General features: G+C 46.1%; 1 protein-coding gene across 1 annotated transcript; it reads left to right on the top strand.

The window, feature by feature from the left end:
* The first annotated feature begins 213 nt into the window (after nucleotides 1-213).
* On the top strand, nucleotides 214-19,317 carry ACCS (1-aminocyclopropane-1-carboxylate synthase homolog (inactive)). Its single transcript, XM_033149495.1, has 15 exons — nucleotides 214-1,148; nucleotides 3,969-4,585; nucleotides 6,283-6,342; nucleotides 7,655-7,725; nucleotides 9,401-9,470; nucleotides 9,585-9,651; nucleotides 10,063-10,160; nucleotides 10,878-10,955; nucleotides 12,632-12,732; nucleotides 13,909-13,998; nucleotides 15,229-15,274; nucleotides 15,824-15,965; nucleotides 16,887-17,029; nucleotides 18,434-18,587; nucleotides 18,835-19,317. The coding sequence occupies exons 1-15, from the start codon at nucleotides 521-523 to the stop codon at nucleotides 19,131-19,133; spliced, it is 2,664 nt and encodes an 887-aa protein (XP_033005386.1). The 5' UTR covers nucleotides 214-520; the 3' UTR covers nucleotides 19,134-19,317.
* Nucleotides 19,318-20,166: the final 849 nt, after the last annotated feature.

Below are 20,166 nucleotides of genomic sequence, written 5' to 3'. Positions count from 1 at the left end.
TTGTTTAGCCCAGCCCAGCCTAGCTCGGCCGGGACGGGTGATTGACACGGACCAAAGTTATCCCGGAATAAAGGAAGCACGCATGTGCCATCACACCGGATGTGAACATGCTCATTTGGCCTCCTCCGCCTCCATCACCCGGGAGCTCGCTTTGTTTAAAAAAAAAAAAAAAATCAGAAGGGGGGGGGCAGCAATCGTGCCAAGCCGTGCCAAACCGGTTTACTCAGCGTTGCGGCTTCTGCAGCAGGAGAAAAAAAGAGGGGGCAGGATAAATGCATTCGCCCCTCGTCCCGCTTCCTAAAGACGATCCCCGACAGTAAAGCTTTAGCACCAATAAACTGAAGCGGGTCAAATCCGTGCCAGCCCCAGATGAGGGTTTCAAGCACTCCTTGCGCCTTGCCGGTCGCTTCTCCCTAATGCCCGTCCCTTGCGCTTCCTGCTGCTGCTGCTGCTGTTGGGAAGCTGCTGGGCTTCCCCGCGCCGAGGGGGCTGCGGCAGGTTCAGAGGCCGGGGGGCGAGCATGGATTTCCGAGGGAAGAAGTACGAGCGGGGCAGCAACTGGTCGGACCCCGAGGTGGTGGAGCTGCTGCACTTGTGGGCCGACGAGTCGGTGCAGGCGGAGCTGGAGAGCTGCCTTCGGAACCAGCACGTCTTCAACCGGATCGCCGAGGTGCTGCGGGAGAAGGGCATCCACCGCACGGGCGACCAGTGCCGGGAGAAGATCAAGAAGATGAAGCTGGAGTACCGCCGCATCAAGGAGAACAACAAGGCCCCTCGAGGGGGCAGGACTTGGAAGTTTTACGACGTGATGGATCGGGTCCTGGCCAGCCGGCCGTCCCTCGCCTACAGCGCCGCCGCCGCCAACAGCAGCAGCAGTGGCGCCTTGCTGATGGCGCAACAAGTGGAAAGCTACCGTCCCCACTTGGCACCCTCGTCGGCTCTGCCCTTCCCGCCTCCTCAGCCCCCGGAGCTGATGGAGATCAAATGCGAGGAGGTGGATTCCGAGGTGGAGCAGTGCTTGACGCCGGAGCCTCCGCCTTCTCTCACTTACCAGCCGGGGGGCTCCCCCGAGGAGGAGAGGGCCTTTTTGGACGACTCGCCCCTCTCCAGGCTGGAGATGCCCATCGAAACCAGTGTCTCGCCCTCAGGTAGGACGGCGGCGGCGGCGGGCTCGGCTCACTTAACGTCAACACATTAAGGGGCCTCTTGGTCACAACAGAGCAGGCCCCACCCGAGACACGTTGGCACGGGGGGGGGGCAATCACATGCTGCCCCCCTTCTCTCAAGTCAAGGTACACAGTACCCAAGGCAGGTGAACCTCCGAGGCAGACAATCCCACAAGCACCTCCTTCCCTCACAGTAAAAACACAACAACAATACATTAAGTAACCGACCATTTGTTGTCCTGCCAGGAGCTAACACTGTTTTTGTGGTGTGTGCTAGTTATGTCAGCAGAAGATCGGAAAGCAAAGGATCCAATTTCTGAGGGATCTGGCTTCCAGAGTGGCCAGTTACAACTTCTCCTTTGCTCTATAAAAAATGAGGCATGCACTCCCCCCCCCCCAAATAATCTGTCTTTTCCTAGAGAACGACAACCCTCTATTTTAGTTACAAAACTCTCATTTTTAATCGAGTGACTTTCCCTGATCACTCCAAGAATTCCCAGTCCTTTGATGCCAAGCCCCTCTTTCCTGCATTGAGGCCAGGCTTACCTTTCCTCTGGTTTTGTAATACAGCATAATTTCAGCCTCCCCCCCCCCATCGCAGGTGTTTTGTGTCCGTGCCCCTCCCCCAATCCCTCCAAGGGTCCCGATGTGCTGATTTGAGAAACCTTTATCCTATCTTTATCTGAAGCCACAGAACATTGCCTTGGGCATGTTTCAGGAAGAAAGGCAATTAAATAAATAAATAAATGGTATACTTTTGGGCCTTTGAAACACTCTGAGGCAATGAGTTCTGCAGCTAAATGCCCCTTGCAGTTACAAATAGTAACCTTAGTTTACAGAATGCTGACTTTCTTGGCATTGTCCCATGTGTCAAATGGGGAACAATGCAAAAGAGTAAACTAAATCCATGACTCAAACTACAAAAAAAGGTTTAAAATAGAGGTTTGGGTGATTTCTGGGCGAGACAGGCTGCTTTGGATCCTGGAGCACTGGCGGATTTTGGGCTTTAGCATTTCTGTGGCACCTTGTGCAGCACCAAAATCCCCACCTCTCACCTTCCATTGTTCATCATTATAGCAGTGCTTCCTGGGGGGGGGGGCTGTGACTCCGCAACTGGTAATAACAACAACAACAACAACAACAACAATTTATTATTTATACCCTGCCCATCTGGCTGGGTTTCCCCAGCCACTCTGGGCGGCTCCCAACAGCAGGGACATCTTAGCCATTGAGGCTACTGGTGCAAGGCGCCACGGCTTGAGGAGGGCGCCTGCGCCCTCCAGCCCCGCTCTCGCCCACCTCTTCTCGGGCTGTGGACACGGGGAGGCCGTCGGCGAGCCTCCCATCGGTGCTGCAGCCAGGGCTCCCTGGATGGCAGTGCTGTGCTGCTGCTTCGGCCGAGCAGGTGGAGGCGGAGGTGGAGCACAGCTGGCAGCATCCCCACCTGCCCCTCCGCACCCTCCGGCTGCCCGCCGCGCTTGGCCCTGCCCAGCGGAGCGCGAGGAGTGCCGGAGGGATCTTAGCGCCAGGGCGTCGGATTTACTTAAGATGGCCCTGCCCAACAGAATAAAAAAGTGATAAAATATCAAACATTAAAAACTTCCCTAAATCCACCTCTGCCTGGAGTTTTAAATGCCACAAAGCAAATAAATAACTCTAAATGCTGAGTCTGCAATAATACCTCTGTTCAAGTCACCTTGCATGAGGGGAAATCTATACCATGAGCAGATGAATCAGTGTAGATGTTTAGTTTGGCATCGTTGGTATCAGACTTCAGAATGTGGGCTTCCACACCATCCATTATTTGGAACCATGGCTCTTGGGATCCCTTCCAACTCTACAATTCTTCCAACTCTACAATATGATTCTATGTCAGTTTATGTAACTTGTTTGAAGCATGATGCTGAATGAGTTGCATCTGTATATCAGGGACTTGTTGCAAAAAGTTAAAGAAAAGGGCGCATTTCTGGATGTGCAAATTTCATGCTAGGAATCATTAGGAATAGAACTGAAAATAAAACTGCCAATATCATTATGCCACTATAAAAATCTATGGTGTGACTAACTGCGTACAGTTTTGGACACCTTGCCTCAGGAATGATATTTGAGAATTGGAAAAGGTTCAGAAGAGGCCAACAATGGGGCAGGAACCCTTATGAGAAAAGGTTACAACATTCATAATTTTAGTTTAGAAAAAAAACTTGAGTAAGGGAACATGATACCGGTGCACAGAATTATGGAGAAAATGGATAGGTAAAAGTTTTTCCTCCCTCTTACAAAATACTCCAACTTGGGGGCATTCAGTGAAGCTGGGCATTAGAAGATTCAGGACAGGAAATACTTCTTCCCACAGTAAACTTCTCACAGAAAACTATGGGATTTGCTCTCACAAGAGGCAGTGATGTTCACCAGTTTGGATGGCTTTAAAAAGGGATTAGGCAAATTCGTCTAGAATAATGACTACTAGCCATGATAACCTTCACTGTGGGAGACACTAAGTGTCTGAATACCAGTTGCAGGGAGGAGACCGCTGTTGTGCTCAGGTTCTGCTTGCTGGCTTCCCCCAGGCAACTGGTTAGCCACTGTGAGAACAGGATACTGCACTAGGTGGACTGTTGGCCTCACCCAGCAAATGCTGTTCTTTAGTTGTTTGGTTTGCTTTGAGATTCTGCTATGGACAGGACTGATACTAATTAAAGGCAATGATGGCAGACAGTTCAAGCAAGTCTGACCACAGTCAATAAGTGAAATGATTTTGTGGCTCAAAAGAAGGAATTTCCCTTTATCTGTTTCCTCCTCCAGGTTTCAGTGAACCCAACATGGCTTCGTCATCCCGGATCCAAAGTCTGGGGCCACGGCCTGGCTTTTCCACCCTGCACCGCCTGCGGAAGAAGCGGAAAGCCCAGCGGCTGAAGGATCCCCTGGACGCTCTCTTGCTGAAGACCCTGGCGGCGCAGCGAGACATGGAGGAACGCTTTTTGCAGATGGAGGAACGGCGGCTCCAACGGGACCTGGAGGCGGAGGAGCGGCGGATACAGCTGGAGCAGCGACGCTTTGAACTGGAACGGGACCACGAATTCCGCATGTTCAACGTCTTTGCCCAGATGCTCAGCATCCTAAAACAAAGCAATAACAGCTCCTTTGCAAGCGGGCTGCCCCAGGGCATGGACCTTAGCCAAGCATTTTCCGATAGCACTGGGGCAGGCGAAGGGGCACAGCAGGAAGTGAGGACCACACAGCTGGTGCGGCCCGTCTTGGACAGGACAGCCTATGTGTTTGATTTCTGCAACCATAGTGATTTCCAAAGCAGCCCATACCTCTCGGTCCGAGGCAATATTGCCAACATCTTCAGGGGCTCCACAGAAGAAGGGTACAGGGCCTATCATGCCGACAAGTATGAAGAGGACAAAAACCCCAATGTGAGTAAACTATGATCCTGCTGTGTGCCTTCAAAAATAATAATTGTTATTATTTCATATGGTTATGGATTTTCCACACAGATCAAGGTTCAGCATAATCAAGGAAGAGCTCTCTGCTGCAGGAGCTTACATTCTGACGCGTGATCAAGGGTGGAGAAGGGTGTACAAAGGATAAATCTGAGCATTTATGAAGCCTGGGCTTCATTTTGGTTGTGGGTAAAAACTAAGACTGTAATCCTCTGTGTACCAATTTGGGAATAAGCTGTATAGAGTTCAACAGGATAAGCTTCTCTCAGTATTGGGCTGCCCAGGATTGAACCAAAGGCTAAATGGGAAAAGGTGGCTTTGAGGAGGAAAAGGGGATGGAAAGTCTTAATTGAGGCATCCCCCATCCCCACCACTCCTTGGTGGAGAATTTAATATAGGGAGTGGACAGAATCCTCTGTTATTTAAAAACAGCTGAACATCCATCCATCCACCTGGAGAAACTGGCAGTTACATGCACTACTACTAAGTTTACACAATTTACATAGCATAGTATCTTTTGATATCTTGCCTGAAATGAATGTTAGCCCAGGTTTGTTTGTTTTTTTACAACTCAGGGGTCATGCTATTGTGAACACTAAAAACCACAGTCTAACACTATGTAGATGTTTGTCTCCATGTCCCTCCACATCCATGGGTGTAGTCAAGTAAAGCAATAGAAATAACTAACTTATCAATCACATCGGCTCTGCCCCCCCACTCTAACAAAAGTCCTCCCCCCCCCACAAAAATCCTGGCTACACCCATGTCTTTTGCTTTCAAAGAGGTTAGCATGATGGATGTTGAACTGGACTTGAAAGACTTGGGTTCAAATCCATACTGGGTAATTTTGGACCAGTAACTATTTATCAGCCTAATCTGCTTCCCAGGGATGTTGTGAGGGGGGAAATGAGGTCTGTGTACACCACAGTTTATTTAAGAAAAGGCAGTATACAAATGTAGCAAATAAATAAATTACTTGGGTAAATGTGGTGACTGCCCAAGCTACTGTCTACAAGAAAAATAGTATCTATAATTACTGGCCTGCAGTTTCTTTCACACTGTATAAATTTCAGCAGGGGGCCGGTCCACTGTCCCGCAGACTTTGTGGGGGGCTGGACTATATTTTGAAAAAAAGTATGAATGAATTCCTATGCCCCATAAATAATCCAGAGATGCATTTTAAATAAAAGGACACATTCTACTCATGTAAAAATATGCTGATTCCCGGACTGTCCGCGGGCCGGATTTAGAAGGCAATGGGGCTGTATCCGACCCCCGGGCCTTAGTTTGGGGACCCCTGGTATAAATGAAGTATCTATATACGAACATAAATGAATGGCATGAAATGATTTCGTTGAGGAATATGAATATGTGCCGTGTAAATGCATGCAAATTTACAGCTGAAGCCTCCCGTAATTATACAAAAAGAGGAATCTTGGATTCAGTTACATTCACAAGTGTACATACTATTTGCTTATATTCCTGATCTTTAAAAATCTATTTCCTAAAGTGCTGATTGGCCCCAGTACTTAAAGGAACCAGTACTTAAAGGAACACATTTTTAAACAGGGTATGATTTTTGAGATGGCGTAATGGCACGTCAGCTAATGTGAAATACATATACACACAGTGATTGTTTTTCTTAACAATACTTCTGTCTCTGTCTCCAGGGCATCATTAATTTTGGCACCAGTGAGAACAAGCTATGCTTTGATCTGATGTCCAAGCGGGTAAGAGAATCGTAAATGTGCTTGATTCCTGAGCTGTGCTAGTGGTGTTGCTCTTTCCCTTCCCAAATCAGTTAGCCCTCAGAGGCTTAATTTGATGTGCTGAAGCATCTTGATATGAATACTTGTTGACCCCTTTCTTTTCCGTTTGAGAAGCTTACAAATTTGTGCCTTTTCCAGAGTAGTGCTGGTGGGAACATGGCACCTCTCTTGGGTTTCTTGCAGTCAACCACCAGACACTTTCGAATATTGGAGAGAACTTCCTGCCCTATTCCTGCTCCAAGCCCTTGCTTCCCTAGTATGCATGAATTTATCTATCCTCAAAATAATTGGGGGAGAAAGTGGGCACAGGACCCAGCAAAGGATTGAGACAGGACTCTGCAGAGAAGCCGTACCCTTTAGAAGGGATGGAAATGATTTCCAAACTAGCAACCTTACACCTCCCTGACCAAGCTTTTAACAATAATAGAAATTGAAATTATTGCTGTTCTCTTAACTTAGGGTGTTTCTTTGACTTTCAAATTCTGGGTACTTCCAGAGACAATGTCTCTTTCCAGAATGAAGGTCCTCTTCTGATAATAATGTTGGAGGAGCACTAGCAGTGTGCCTGTTCCCATGAAAGAAAATGGGATGGACCAATATTGCACGTTTTGGGTTTTGTATCTTGCGAAAGAACAAAGTTGAACAGCAACTAATGATTTCCTTCTATCGGTCCACAATAGAAAGTGTTCTCTCATACTGCATTATGGTGTGGTATGCTGGCTTGACAGCCATGGACAGAGAGTCCCTACAGAGGGTGGTGAAGACAGCACAGGAAATATTGGGCTGTCCCCTGAGTCCGCTAGATGTTATCGCGAGAGACCGTTGCCTCAGAAGAGCGAGAAACATTCTCAGGGATGACTCACACCCTGGCCAGCACCTTTTAAATCTCCTGCCCTTGGGCAGGAGATATAGAAACATGATAAGCCGCATAGACAGGGTAAAGAACAGTTTCTACCCGTGGGCCGTGAGGCTGCTGAATGGAAGACAGCAACATTGCAGCTGACGTTTGGGGTTGGTGGTAGTACGACAGCACACAGAGTGTGACAAGGACTGAGATTGTGGGGGGGGGAGGGGGGCTCGTTTAATGTCACTGTAAACATGTGAAACAGTGACAAGAAAGTATTTCTATTTCTATTCTATTTCTATTGTAACTTGTAAGAGGAATGCCCTCCAGCAGGATGGGACCATTCGGTTCTACAGGTTTGATTCTTACCTTTTCCAGACCAGTTTGGCTTGCATAATTATTGTGCCCTCTCCTTCTCCTTACTAACAGCTGACGCAAAGTGACATGAACGTCATAGAACCTCCACTGCTACAATATCCTGACTGGAAGGGCCATATGTTGTGAGTAGTAACTGCCCTGTATCTTTTCCCCTTTGTAAGTATCTTCACTCTGTTTTCTGCATCTACAAGGAAATTATTATCCTGCTCTGCAGGAGATTGCAGGTGCAGTACAAGCAATAAAGAGAGCCTTTTCCAGGCAGGCAAAGTCAGATCTCTCTAAGCAGGTCAGGATCCTGGTCAGCTGCTTTGCTGAGCTGTGAAACATGTTTTTAGCAGAGAGCTGGGGCCATCTAGAATCCTGAGGTTTGATGTTGGTTGGTTATGCCTATACTATTTTTCTAGAAAAAGAGGTGCAGGAACTCGCTATGAACACCTTCCTTGTTGTCTTAGAATGGCAATGGTGTCCACTTGAGAGGTGCTGGAACTGAATTCTGGTGAAAAAAGCCCTTCCTCCTTGAGGAACTGGCTGAGCTGAATCAAAGTGCCCTTCTGCAGGAGGGGCTTTTATTGGAGGAACACCCTAAGACTGAGGGCCCTGTGGGAAGTGCTGAGCCCCATGCTTACCCCCTCCATGGGCAGCCAGTATTTCCCCCTCATCTTTATATTCCCTGAGGTAGTGGAAGGGGCTGAGAGGTCATGACAGTTCTGGAGGAGGAGAAGGAAGAGGAGTATTTTTAAAAGTGCCTGAAATGGCTACATGCTATACAAAAATAAAAAAATAAAATGTATGATTGTTGTGAGTACCAAGGGTGATGAAGCGAGCATGGTTGTGTGCATGTGTGTATAAGAAATCAGAAAATAAAATATATAAGGCGTATAGTGGTAGAAGGGCGTGCTGAATTACTTCAAAATAGCACCTCAAGAGTGCAATGGACTGCTTGCTAACTGTGTGGCATGTGAAGTCTTTGCACCTGAAGGTGTCCCTTTAATATAGTTGATAATTTTAATAACCATATATTCCAATAACACATTCATTCTCTGAAGGCTGTTGTGAGCATAACTTGGGTGTAGGGGAAGCTATGTACACTGCCTTAGAATAAAAGGAAGGAAGGAAGGAGCGAGCTAAAGAGGACTGTGGAAATACCCAAGACATGTAGTTTGAACTGGTCCAGCCAGGAACATAACATGCTTGTGACAGGAAGGGCTGATCTTTCAGGGAATTAACTGCATGTATATTCTCCTTTTCCGCAAAGTAGCTCAGCTCAGTATACCAGGGAACCTGTGCCCCTCCATTTGTTGCTGACTACAGCTCCAGGCATTCAGAGCCAGCATGACCAACAGTCAGGAGAGGTGGGAACTGTAGCACAACAACATCTGAAGGGCCATCCCCATCCCACCAGGATATGGTTCTTTTAAGCAGGGGTGGGGAACCAATAACCCTCCAGATGCTGTTGGACTCCAACTCCCATCAGCCCCAGCCAGCATGGTCAATGGTACAGGATGATGGGAGCTGTAGCCCGGCATCTGGAGAGTCTTAGGTGCCCCATCACTGCTTTTAAGCATTTTATACCTTCAGTTCTCATTGTAATCAGACCTAAAGTGGAAATTAACAATAATAAAGTGCGGGATTTTATGGCATCTTATGTGTGTGAACAACGGATATGTTTTGCGCTGGCCCAGTAAAACTTTATCCTGTTTCCATGCCTACTGCATAAACCTCCTTTGTGTTCTGGTGGAGAGCGAAGCCTTTCCTTGGGAGAAGCTAATTTCGTGGTTGCTTTTATATCTCCTTCAGCTTGCGAGAGGAAGTGGCTCGGTTTTTGACCTATTATTGCAAGGCACCTGCACCTCTTAAAGCAGAAAATGTAGGTCAATTTACTCCTGGCTTGTTTGTTCTTTTAGTAATGTATTGACACTCATATTGATGATTATTCTACCCTAAGTGGGAGTAAACATCTATCCCAACATGTCTTCTGCAGGTGATCATACTGAATGGTTGTGGCTCTCTGTTTTCTGCTTTGGCTACCGTTCTCTGTGATCCAGGAGGTGAGTGAGATAACTAGAGAAATATTGAGTGGTATTGAAATTAATGACTTGGTTAGGTCCATGAATTTTTGTAGGCCTATTTTTAGCCAAACATAGTTGAATACAACCCTTAATATATGGATTTGTTGGTTGGTAATGGAGTAGGAATATTGCAAAGAATAGCAACAAAAATGCTAATGTTTATGGTTGTATTTGTGCTGGGTATTCTTCTTTATTCCCTTGCCCATTGTACTTGCACTAATTAGCTACAATAATCAGGGCAAGTAAATGTTAACTCCAAAGTGGTCTCTTTGGACTTGTAGAAAGGAACTTTTCGCAAAGACCCTGACCTCAGCTGCATTGTCCCAGCTGTAAATTTCAGGGGCACAAATTGCAGCAGTGGGATAACCGGCTTTCTTCTTTTGATTTCAGAAGCCTTCCTGATTGCTACCCCTTTCTACGGAGGCATCACCCAAAGTGTGTTTCTCTATGGGAATGTGAAGCTGGTCTATGCCCATTTGGACAGTCAGGTAAGAAGGAGAGTGGACAGCCATCACATTCTATAACCTAGGGGTAGCCAACATGGCATCCTCCAGATGTGGACTGCAATTTCCATCTGTCCCCATGCCAGCATGTCCATAACATCTGAGGGCACCATGTTGGCTACCCTTGCTATTGTCCTATGGCATGTTCTGGCAGCAGGCAACTTTAAATATCTTCCTCACAGTTCACTTGAGCAATAGTTGCTAAACAATGGGTTCAGGCTCCAAGTCACAGGGAAAGTTGGGCATGGGTTGCCAAACTGGCTGACAGTGAGGGAAGTATTGCACACAAGATATATTTGGTTTCTCTGAGAAGACAAAGTTTCTGAACAGAAATCACGTGTGTATATCCCTGTGGTAAGAAGTTTTGGAACACCTTTCCTAGAATATGTTTGCTGAATTTAAGGCTTAAGTAATTTGGGCTACGAGGGCTGCCTTTGCTTGTATCTGAATCAGCATTCTGGCATTCCTTTGTAGAGATCTACGAATATCCCTTCCTTAGGAGAAGTTGAACTCCAGCTTCTGTGAATGGCTGCTCAATTCTTGATGTCACTGGGAAGTGTGTTAACCATTCTTATCTCTGTAATAACATCCAATTGAAGGGAGTGGAGTCCTTGTTAAGACTTCTTGAGATGTGCAGCACAAATTGCTTTTGCTCGGTTTCAAAAGGCTTTTGTGCTCAGCCTACTCTTTAATGCGTTTCAGGTCACCGGCACCTGCAACCGTCCGTTCCAGCTCACTGTGGAAAAGCTAAAGAAGGCCTTGCAGGACGCCCAGTCAGAGGTGAGCTTGCTTCATCTTACAGTGGCTGAACCTTCCAAGAAACCAGTAGGAGAGCACTTCAGTCTCTCAGGACATTCTATACTGGACAGAGAAGTTGCTGAATTGCAACTCATTACGAAACTCAAAACCACAGAGACCTGGTCTGAACAAAGACATTGGATTCTTATCACATTATACATGACAAAGCTATCTTTAGCCATCTCACCCCTTGGTTTTTCCTTTAGGACTAATTGCAGTCGTTAACAGTCATCAACAGGTTTTCCACACCCATCAGCCAGTCACCCATTCCCACCACCCTTCTGAGTAATACCCCTCCTCACTCTCTCACTATATATAAGGGTCTGGTGACTTCTGTTTCAGTGCATCTGAAGAAGTGTGCATGCACACGAAAGCTCATACCAAGAACAAACTTAGTTGGTCTCTAAGGTGCTACTGGAAGGATTTTTTTATTTTGTTTTGCATCTTCCAAGGCTTCATTGGTGGGTGGGGCCACAGATTACAGGGATGTTGTGGAATGTAATACAACAAACCTTTAGATTTTGAGGTAATTTAGTGTTGCGCTAATACAGTCGTTCTGCCAGTGCAAGCATTTCTGCTTGCCTGATGGAACAGTCTCCCCCGCACACTGTTCTGGGTTTTTTCCCAAGCTCCCAGAGAGGATTTAGGGGAGGCGCAGTGGGAAGCCCCATTGCTTGTGGGAGTCTTTGCACTGGCTTCTGCTAACGGGCCAGGTTAGCTGAATCTAGCCCCTAGTTTTGATTCATTTCAGTGGTCCAGGGTGGTCTAAGTATAAGCATTGTTGAGGCCAAGTGTGGTAGAGGCTGGATGTATTACAGTGTTTTTACTGCTGCATTACAACTTTGGAGATTTGATAGACAGCTATTTTATTACAGCATATGACAGGCATTGGCAAACTCCAGCCCTCCACATGTTTGGGACTACAATTCCCATCATCCCTGCCCACTGATCCTGTTAGCTAGGGATGATGGGAATTGTAGTCCCAAACATCTGGAGGGCTGGAGTTTGCCTATGTTTGGCATACGGGATAGTTTGAATGGACCCTTATTGCTTGCTTCTGTTTCTTTTGACAAAGTTTATGCTCCGTTTTGGTCTCATTTGGAAAAGACTTCTATTTTCTGAAGGATAACTTCCTACCTCTAATAGCTTCCTTGATTCTGCTCATTAGCCACATTGGCATCTTCTTGCCCCTTGTGGAGTCTTTCCTTTATCTGTGATGTACTTCCTAGTATGGTTGAGGTTTTGAACAATCTCTTAAGTATTTTGGTGAGATTTGAAACTTTCCACTTCCCCATTCAACTTTCTTTTTACCAATCCCTTCGGTTTTGGGACGTTTCCTGTTTTAAAGCCAAATGTGGCTGTGTTGGATTTTCTTGGCAACTATCCACTTAACATCTACGTGGAATTTGATTGCACTAAGACATTTTTTTTAATTAAAGAAATATTGTAAAGCTATAAAAGAGAATTCATCCAAGCTCCTTTACTTTGCTACATCCCATGATGCGCTGGCAACAGGCAGGTAAAGGCAGCCTGATAATGAGGGGTCACCAATGTTACAAACCAAAGTGCCTCAGGACAAGCAGGTTTCTCGGCAGGCAGTATTTTATATAAGGTCCCTTGCTCTTTGTGTTTTACAGTTTGATGCTTTTGTTTTATAGGGTGTCAAAGTAAAGGCTTTAATTCTCCTGAACCCCCACAATCCCTTGGGGGACATCTATTCTCTCTCTGAGTTACATGACTTCTTGGAATTTGCAAAAAGGTATGATCTAAGCTTTGTTTGGAGACGGGTAGTCCAACAGACCAAGTATTGTAGGCTGGGATGAGTGAAAATATGCATTTTTACATCTGCCTAGGCTACATGTACTTAGTTTCTGCAGAGCAGGATTGGGAAACCTGTGGCCTGTCAACTCCCATCAGCCCCAGCAAGCATGGTCAGTGGCCAGGGATGATGGGAGTTGTAGTTCAGCAACATCTGGAGGGCCAAAGGTTCCCCACACCTGTTGTAGAGGATGAGGTTCAGCTGAAGACTCCACAGAAAAGGTGAGGGGCTTTTTGTGGGGTGAGGTGGTACTTGAAGGCAACAGTTGGGTGTGACACTAGATATATTCCAAGAAGGAGCTTTAGCTATAAGGGGCAGCAAAGAAGAATTGATGGGGTGCCATTCAATGGCGCAGGAGGTCTTCATCTACTGGAGAGTGGTGGGGCTGGAGGAGCAAATGCCATGACTGGGGATAAATTTCTGGTTCCATTCCACTGATATTGCTTCCTCTTTAGAAAGAACTAGGAATGCCGGGGGAGAGTTACACCTGTGTAGCATCCTGGTTGCTTCCAGGTGACCTATTTTATTGCACATTCATCCTGATTTGTTCCCACAAAGTTTGCAAGGTCAGATATCATTGGTCATTTCTTGAGCATTCCCTCTGATTCGTTTGCTGGGATGCCTATACAATGTTGTGTCGGCAATTGTTACTGCCCAGTTTTCATTCCGTTTCCCATCGTTTTCCTTATCACAAAACGTCCAATTTTAGAGAGGATATTGCCCAAGAGAGCCAAATCAACTTTTAATTGCATGGCCTGAATTTGCCCATGTGTGATTGAATGACAATAAGATTGAACCCACCCGAAAATAGCAACAATCTGGAAGTGCCCCCTGTTGTTATCCGCCAGCTGCTCTGTGTGTCAGTGAAAGGTAGCCTTTTCGGTGGGAAACCTAATGTCCATGAAGGTTTTGCTGCCATCTTTAGTAATGGGAGAGCAAATGTGGCTACTAGGTGTGATGTTTTCACTCTATTCCTGCTGTCTGGGTTTGGCAGCATTGCCCTACTAAATCATCCTCTCTAGTGGCAGCCGGTTGAACTGTGCCTGCTTCCTGGCAGCAAGCAGTCTCTCTACCCATTGCCAAAAAATTCCCTGTTTTTCATTTCTCCCGTTCTAGGCATGAGCTGCACGTGATAGTAGATGAGATCTACATGCTGTCAGTTTTTGATGATTCTGCCACATTCCACAGTGTGCTTGAAATGGACAGGTAAAGGCATCTTTAGTGCTTCCATCACCTCTAAATGGCGGTCGCCAACACTATAAAGTTCTGTGAAACAGAAAAGCAGCACTGAGCAAACACTTTCACAGCACAAACTGCTATTAAGAGTCCTGACGGGTTAAAAGTTGGCAGCTTCTACTGGCAGCAGTGTGATACATTCCCCTTTTTAGGGGCTTGTAACTGGGGGAAAGTGCTCCCCATGCTTCTGCACCACGATATCCCAGGGCTTCAAAGGGTTGCTTTCTGGCACAGTTTTAACAGTAGCAGCACTGTGAGAATGACTCTCTGGTTCAGGGGCGAGGAACCTGTGACCCTTCAGATATCGGTGGGCTGCAACTCGCATCATCATTGGCCGTGCTGATTGGGGATAATGGATGTTTGAATCCAGCAACAGCCACAGGCTCCCCACCCTGGATCAGGACCATGGAGGAGAGGAACAATATGCGTACAATTGTCCCTGAAATTATTTTGCATATCTATGATGGTTGGAGGTTTTCCTATATGTGGTGTGGAAATACGCAGCTTGAAGGCAGAGCAGAGAGACCTCAGGCAGGTCTTTCGATTCTCTGAGAGCAAACTAGGCCTGACACGTTTTTGTTATGGAGATGGACTACCACAGGGCAGCCTTGAGAATATGTGGTGGTGGGGAAGATTTTTTTTAATTCTTTTCCTCCATGACACAGTCCCATGGATGAAAATCCCCTTTCCAAGCTGCTACTTTCATTTCAAGGGGAAATTTTATTGGTGTCATTGGTAGAAAAGCTGTTCTTTCCCTCCTCTTTTCCAGGTCTTCTGGCAAATCAGAACAGTAGAGAGCCCCTAAGCAGATAACAGGTGGATTTAGGGCAGTGCAACTGGCTTCACTGCTCTGGGCACTGAGCCTAAGGGGCGCTGCAGGGGGTCGCAACTGTGACACAGTGAATTGAGCAGAACAGAAGGCAAGAGGTGGGGGAGGACGACAGGTTTTGGTCTCTCGCTGCTGAAATAGGAAAGACCAAAGTCCAGCCTTTTAGATAACATAGGTGACGCAGGGGAGGATGAAGAGGAACTCGGACTGGGTGGGAACTGGAGACACTTGCAGTTTCCTCGATAACGTCTTAGTGGGTGTCCTTGGGAGCCACACTGGTGACTGTATAATTTCTTCTGGTGTTTCAGAATACCCTAGAAGCCTCGTTGATTTGTTGCTAACATCTACATATGCATTCTCTTTATGCACAGATTTCCTGATCCGCAGAGGACCCATGTGATGTGGGGAATTACTAAGGTGAGTGCTTTTTTCTTTTCTTTGGTTAATGTTATTTTCATTTTCACCTTTTACAAATATTTTTAACAAGAAAAACAAAATCTTTCCAAATCTAATTTACCTTCGCCTCTACTTCCCTCCCCTCATTTCTGTAGTTACTTATTTTATATATTTTTATTACTGTATATCCAATTCAAGTCTGTTTACTAATTTTCCATTATCTTCCCCTTGATTATCTCTTACTGCATGTGTTTATATCAATCCTGCTAATGTTTTGATTTGTTTATAATGTGTCTTCAAATAATCAATAAATTTTCCCCATTCTGATTTTAAAAGTCTCTTCTTGATTTGTCATTCTTCCGGTAAGTTGCGCTATTTCTGTGTACTCCCATTAATTTTAATTGCCAGTCTTCCTTTGTCGGAACTGTTTCTTCCTTCCATCTTTGAGCATAAAGATGCTTTCCCCCCTGATGCTCAGGTGGTATTATTTCAAAAGTCTGGGCCATGTGTGAGAGAGATTTGTTTATTCATTGGTTGGATCAAAAGATTATTAATTTCTGGCCCCTGCAGGATTTTGCTGCTGCTGGGATTCGCTTTGGGACACTGTACACGTTGAATCAAGATGTTGCCAATGCTGTGGCTTCCTTGTGCTACTTCCACGGGGTCTGTGGGCCTGTCCAGTACAAAATGGCCCAGCTACTCAGAGACAGAGGTGAGGCCAAGAATGTCGCACAACCCCTCACTACTCTGTTCTCCCTTAGAGAAGGGAGCTTTGCCAAAACTGCGGGTTTTGCCTGTCCAGGATTCTCAGGCTGTAGCGTGGAGATGGTTGCCAATTCAGCAGCACTTTCAATTAAAGCATTAAAATATTGCACTGCCAACAACAGCCCTTTTCATAGCCTCCCCACCATAGACACAACAATGTGTGGAGTAGGAAGTGACGCCACATCCCCAAGCTCTGCACATTTGGTTGGACGTGTGTGAAACAGCCCCCTTTGCGTGTACAGCTCCCATGAGATCTGGAGCTCTGCTCAGTCCAGGGGTTCAGATTGCATGGGATCCCCACCTGCATACAAGTCTCCTCACTTGGGCGACCCTTTCAGACATTCTGCCTATGTTAGAGTTGGCTTAGATGGACCTCCTTATATTTTTAGGTGTGTATCTTAAGACTGTTTTCATGTGCACACCTGAAATGTGACCAACAGGAAATTGCAATGCATTGCCTAAACTGACAAGGCCATGAGGATTTTGCATCATGTTTTGCTGCTGCAATAGTTGATCGTGCAGACAGTGAGAATAAAGAAAAGAAGGCAGTGGCGTGAGACCAACATTTCAGTACAAAATATGGGCAGTGTTGTGTAGATCTTGTCCACTTTCTTCTCTGTGGGATTGTTTGTGCGTGCACATAGTTCACCTGCAGCACCGTGTGATGATCAGTGTTTGAATGAGTTGCTGCAGATCAGCTGCCACAGGCAGAACTTGCCTATTTTCTTGAATGGCTTCAGATGCAATGCTTTTCAATGGAGTCAGTTCACACGTTGAACCACCAGTCATCAAAGAGTTGAGAAATCAAGTGATTTTATATGTACAGTATGTGTCTGAACTGCCTTATGTGTCTTCTCCTCTTGGCTAGACTGGATTAACCAGGTGTTTTTACGGGCCAATCATGAAAGGCTGAAAGCTGCCCACACTTTTGTGACAGATGAGCTCAAGACCCTTGGGGTTCCCTTCCTGAACCGCAATGCAGGCTTCTTTGTATGGATTGATTTCCGAAAGGTCAGTGCTCATTGAAGGAGGCCCTGCAGGATCAAACCAAGTCCCTCTAGTTCAGCAGTGGTGGGTGTGAATCAAGTAGACATCCAGTGTTATGGATTTTAGAATGATCTGGCTCCCCCGCCACCGCCCCACTTCGAATAATTCATCTCCAAAATTATCCTTTGAAAGAGCTTACTCAGAATTTTCTGTAAAGTGGAGAAGTAGCAATAGTTATTTCAATTCAGAAACACATCTTGAGATCTTTTATGAGGCAGCGAAGTAGTTTTCTTGGGTCCTGTATGCCTCCTTTTCCTAGGTTTGCTTTCTTTCTTTTTTTACAACCATAGCATTTTTGCCTTTAGGTGACTGTTGATTGTTTTTCTTTCTAAGAGGGTTTCCCTGAGGAGAGACTCGGCCATTTTGTATTGCATTCATATGGAATCTTGTAATTTAATTCTTTTAAGAACTGCTTTTGGACTGTTCTGCATATTCACTTTGACTATACATGGGGGGGGGCGGTTGGTACTTTTGTACACCACTTTGAAGACATTTGTTGGGAAGCAGTTTATAAATCCTTATATAATTAAATATCCCCCCCGTCTGATGGGTGCTTCCCTTTCATCACCACAGCCAAGGGAAATAACCTTTCAAAGATTGTGGTTGACTTTCTCATTCCACTGGTGGAAGATGGAGTTTCCAGTTCTCTGAAGTCTTCTGGGAGCAGGGCTCTCTCCCATTCCCAGAAATAGGAAAATGCCTCCCTTTTCTCTCCAGACCTTTTTTTAAAAAAACCCTTTCCTTATTTTTAGTGGGCAGGGTCTTTTTGCATGATTCTAATTCTATGACAGGGCAGGGTGGGCAGAAGGCAAGTCTGGATCTACTAGTAGATCCATGGGTAATTTGCAGTAGAGCCACATGATGTTTCTGACTCCCAGAAGTGTCTCTCCCACATATACACATACCCCTTAAGCTGCAGAAATGAAAAAAAGTATGTCTGACCCTTGAGTGATGTTGCACCGGACTTCTGTCATTGGATCTCAAGGTTCTATTAAACAGAGTAGATCCTGAGGGTGTGACTCAGCTAATGAATCCCGTCAGCAGACGCCTTGTGTGATGACTTTTCACAACAGAGCTTTCCACTGCTTCTCCTTCTGAAACTGGGGGAAAGGGTGTCGAGATTTCCCCCAGAATGGCTTGTGACGGGGGAGAGGGGAAATAGTTTCATCTGAAAAGCCAAAATGCTTGTTCTAACAGAATGATCAGAAGGCTGTGGCATTGAATTGCCCCCCAAAAGCCTGAGGTCCTCCTGCCCCTGCTGCGGGGAACCTCAGGTCTCCCATGTTCTTCTTGAAGTTGGGGAGATGTGGCTGTAACTCCCTCTTGTGAGTCGGAGCTGACTTGCTTCTTGACTCCTTTACTCCCCAGTACTTGCGAAGAGGAACATTTGAAGAGGAAATGCTGCTCTGGAGGCGCTTCCTGGACAACAAAGTCCTGCTCTCTTGTGGTAAAGCTTTTGAGTGCAGTGAGCCTGGCTGGTTCCGCATCATCTTTTCGGACAAGATACATCGGCTGCAGCTAGGTCAGTGTTATCCTCCTCCTCCTCCTCCTCCTATCTTCTCTCCCAGCTGGTGACCCAGCATGCCAAACCCACCAGTAAGATACTGTGGCCTGATAGGTCAGACCTGTTAGTTGGTTCTCTTGAAGTCACTGCTTGGTTGCTTCAGGACCATAGCTCTCCATCCAAATCCAGCTTTTGTTCCAACTGGTGAGTTTCTCTCTCTCTCTCTCTCTCCCCCCCCCCCTGTCGTCTTCTTCCTTTCCTCCAGGCATGCAGAGGGTCCGTGAGGTTCTAGAAGAACATGAGCGTGGAATCCTGAATGAAGGTAAAGACCAGTCTTGGGAGTCTGACTCGGAAGGCAAAGCGGACAGTGCAGACGAAGTGATATTTGTGTCCCACCATCAGGAGCCAGCCTCAGCTGGTGGCTCTAACCTTGGCGATCTCATTGGCCTCCTGCAGCAACAAATGCGCTCGTCTGACTGGCTGCAGAAGAATACGGTGGAACAGTTTGCCCAGGAGAAACCAGAGGTCTATGATGTTTTCCGCAAGTTGGTGGGGAAGCAGTAGATGGTTTTGGTGCCTTTCCACATTGATTGCCGCTGGAAGTTCTTGCTGCTCATCTTTGACTTACCTAATGATATATTTTCCATATAGCAGGAAGCCGTTTGTAAACCTCCTTCCTGTGGCCATCTTCTCATCATTCTATTAAACTGGGGCCAACTACAAATGGGTGGCTTTTATTCTGCCTCCACCCTTTGCGTTACACATTTTTAAATTTTTGTTTATAATTACCAAGCTCATGCTGTCTTGTGCAGACGGAGAGATTTTATCTTTGTACTGCTTCTGGTTCATCTTCACTGGTTTTCAATTTTTACCCCTAAAGAACTTCTCTCTCTCTCTCTCTCTCTTTTTTTTTTACATCCTCCATGATCTAAAATGAAATCCAAGTACAATTCGCTGTGACCTAAGTTGAATATTTCATTAACAAGTTGTTTTAATACAGAATTTAGAGGCAGATTTAAATGTGCACCATCTCTGATAATCTACTACGGGTAAATAATCAGTGTTTGTGTGTAACTCAGTTGGTGAGTATTTGTTACTAACGACACTGAATTCCAGTCAATACATTTGTAGTAGGAACATAAGAGAAGGTTGCTAGATCAAGCCAATGGCACATCTAGTCTGGCAACCTGTTCTCACAGTGGCCAACCAGAGGCCCATGGGAAGCCAACAACCAGGATCTGAGTGCAACAGCCCTCTCTCCACTTTTGATTTCCCACAACTGGTATTCAGAGGCTTACTTAATGCTCCCTGCTTCTTAAGCAGGGTTAAGCTTTCGGGAACAGACCACAGCCTCACATGCCCCTTGCGACGAACCTCCGCTTCAGACTCTCCCCTCGTTACTAAGTGAATTTTTAATCAGGTGTTCTGGGTCAAATTACAATGCACCCCACCTGTCCCTCTGAGGTCCGTCTGTTATTTCAATCCCCTTTTATCTATAATCTGGGGATCCCTTAGTAACGGGAGTTTTCCTTCCAGCGGCCGCGGCCAGTTATATCCTCTGCTCAGGGCTTCAGGGGTTAACCTCTCCTTTGCCTAC

Source organism: Lacerta agilis, chromosome 1 (genome assembly GCF_009819535.1).
Source record: "Lacerta agilis isolate rLacAgi1 chromosome 1, rLacAgi1.pri, whole genome shotgun sequence".
NCBI lineage: Eukaryota > Metazoa > Chordata > Lepidosauria > Squamata > Lacertidae > Lacerta > Lacerta agilis.
This window is presented reverse-complemented; position numbering and strand designations above follow the sequence as displayed.

What these genes read in the sequence shown, in the direction of transcription:
- ACCS (XM_033149495.1), top strand. Translation starts at nt 521, where the DNA reads ATGGATTTCCGAGGGAAGAAGTACGAGCGGGGCAGCAACTGGTCGGAC. An exon ending in AACCAGTGTCTCGCCCTCAG is followed by an intron (nt 1,149 to 3,968) that starts GTAGGACGGCGG and finishes TTCCTCCTCCAG; the next exon opens with GTTTCAGTGAACCCAACATG. An exon ending in GACTGGAAGGGCCATATGTT is followed by an intron (nt 7,726 to 9,400) that starts GTGAGTAGTAAC and finishes TATCTCCTTCAG; the next exon opens with CTTGCGAGAGGAAGTGGCTC.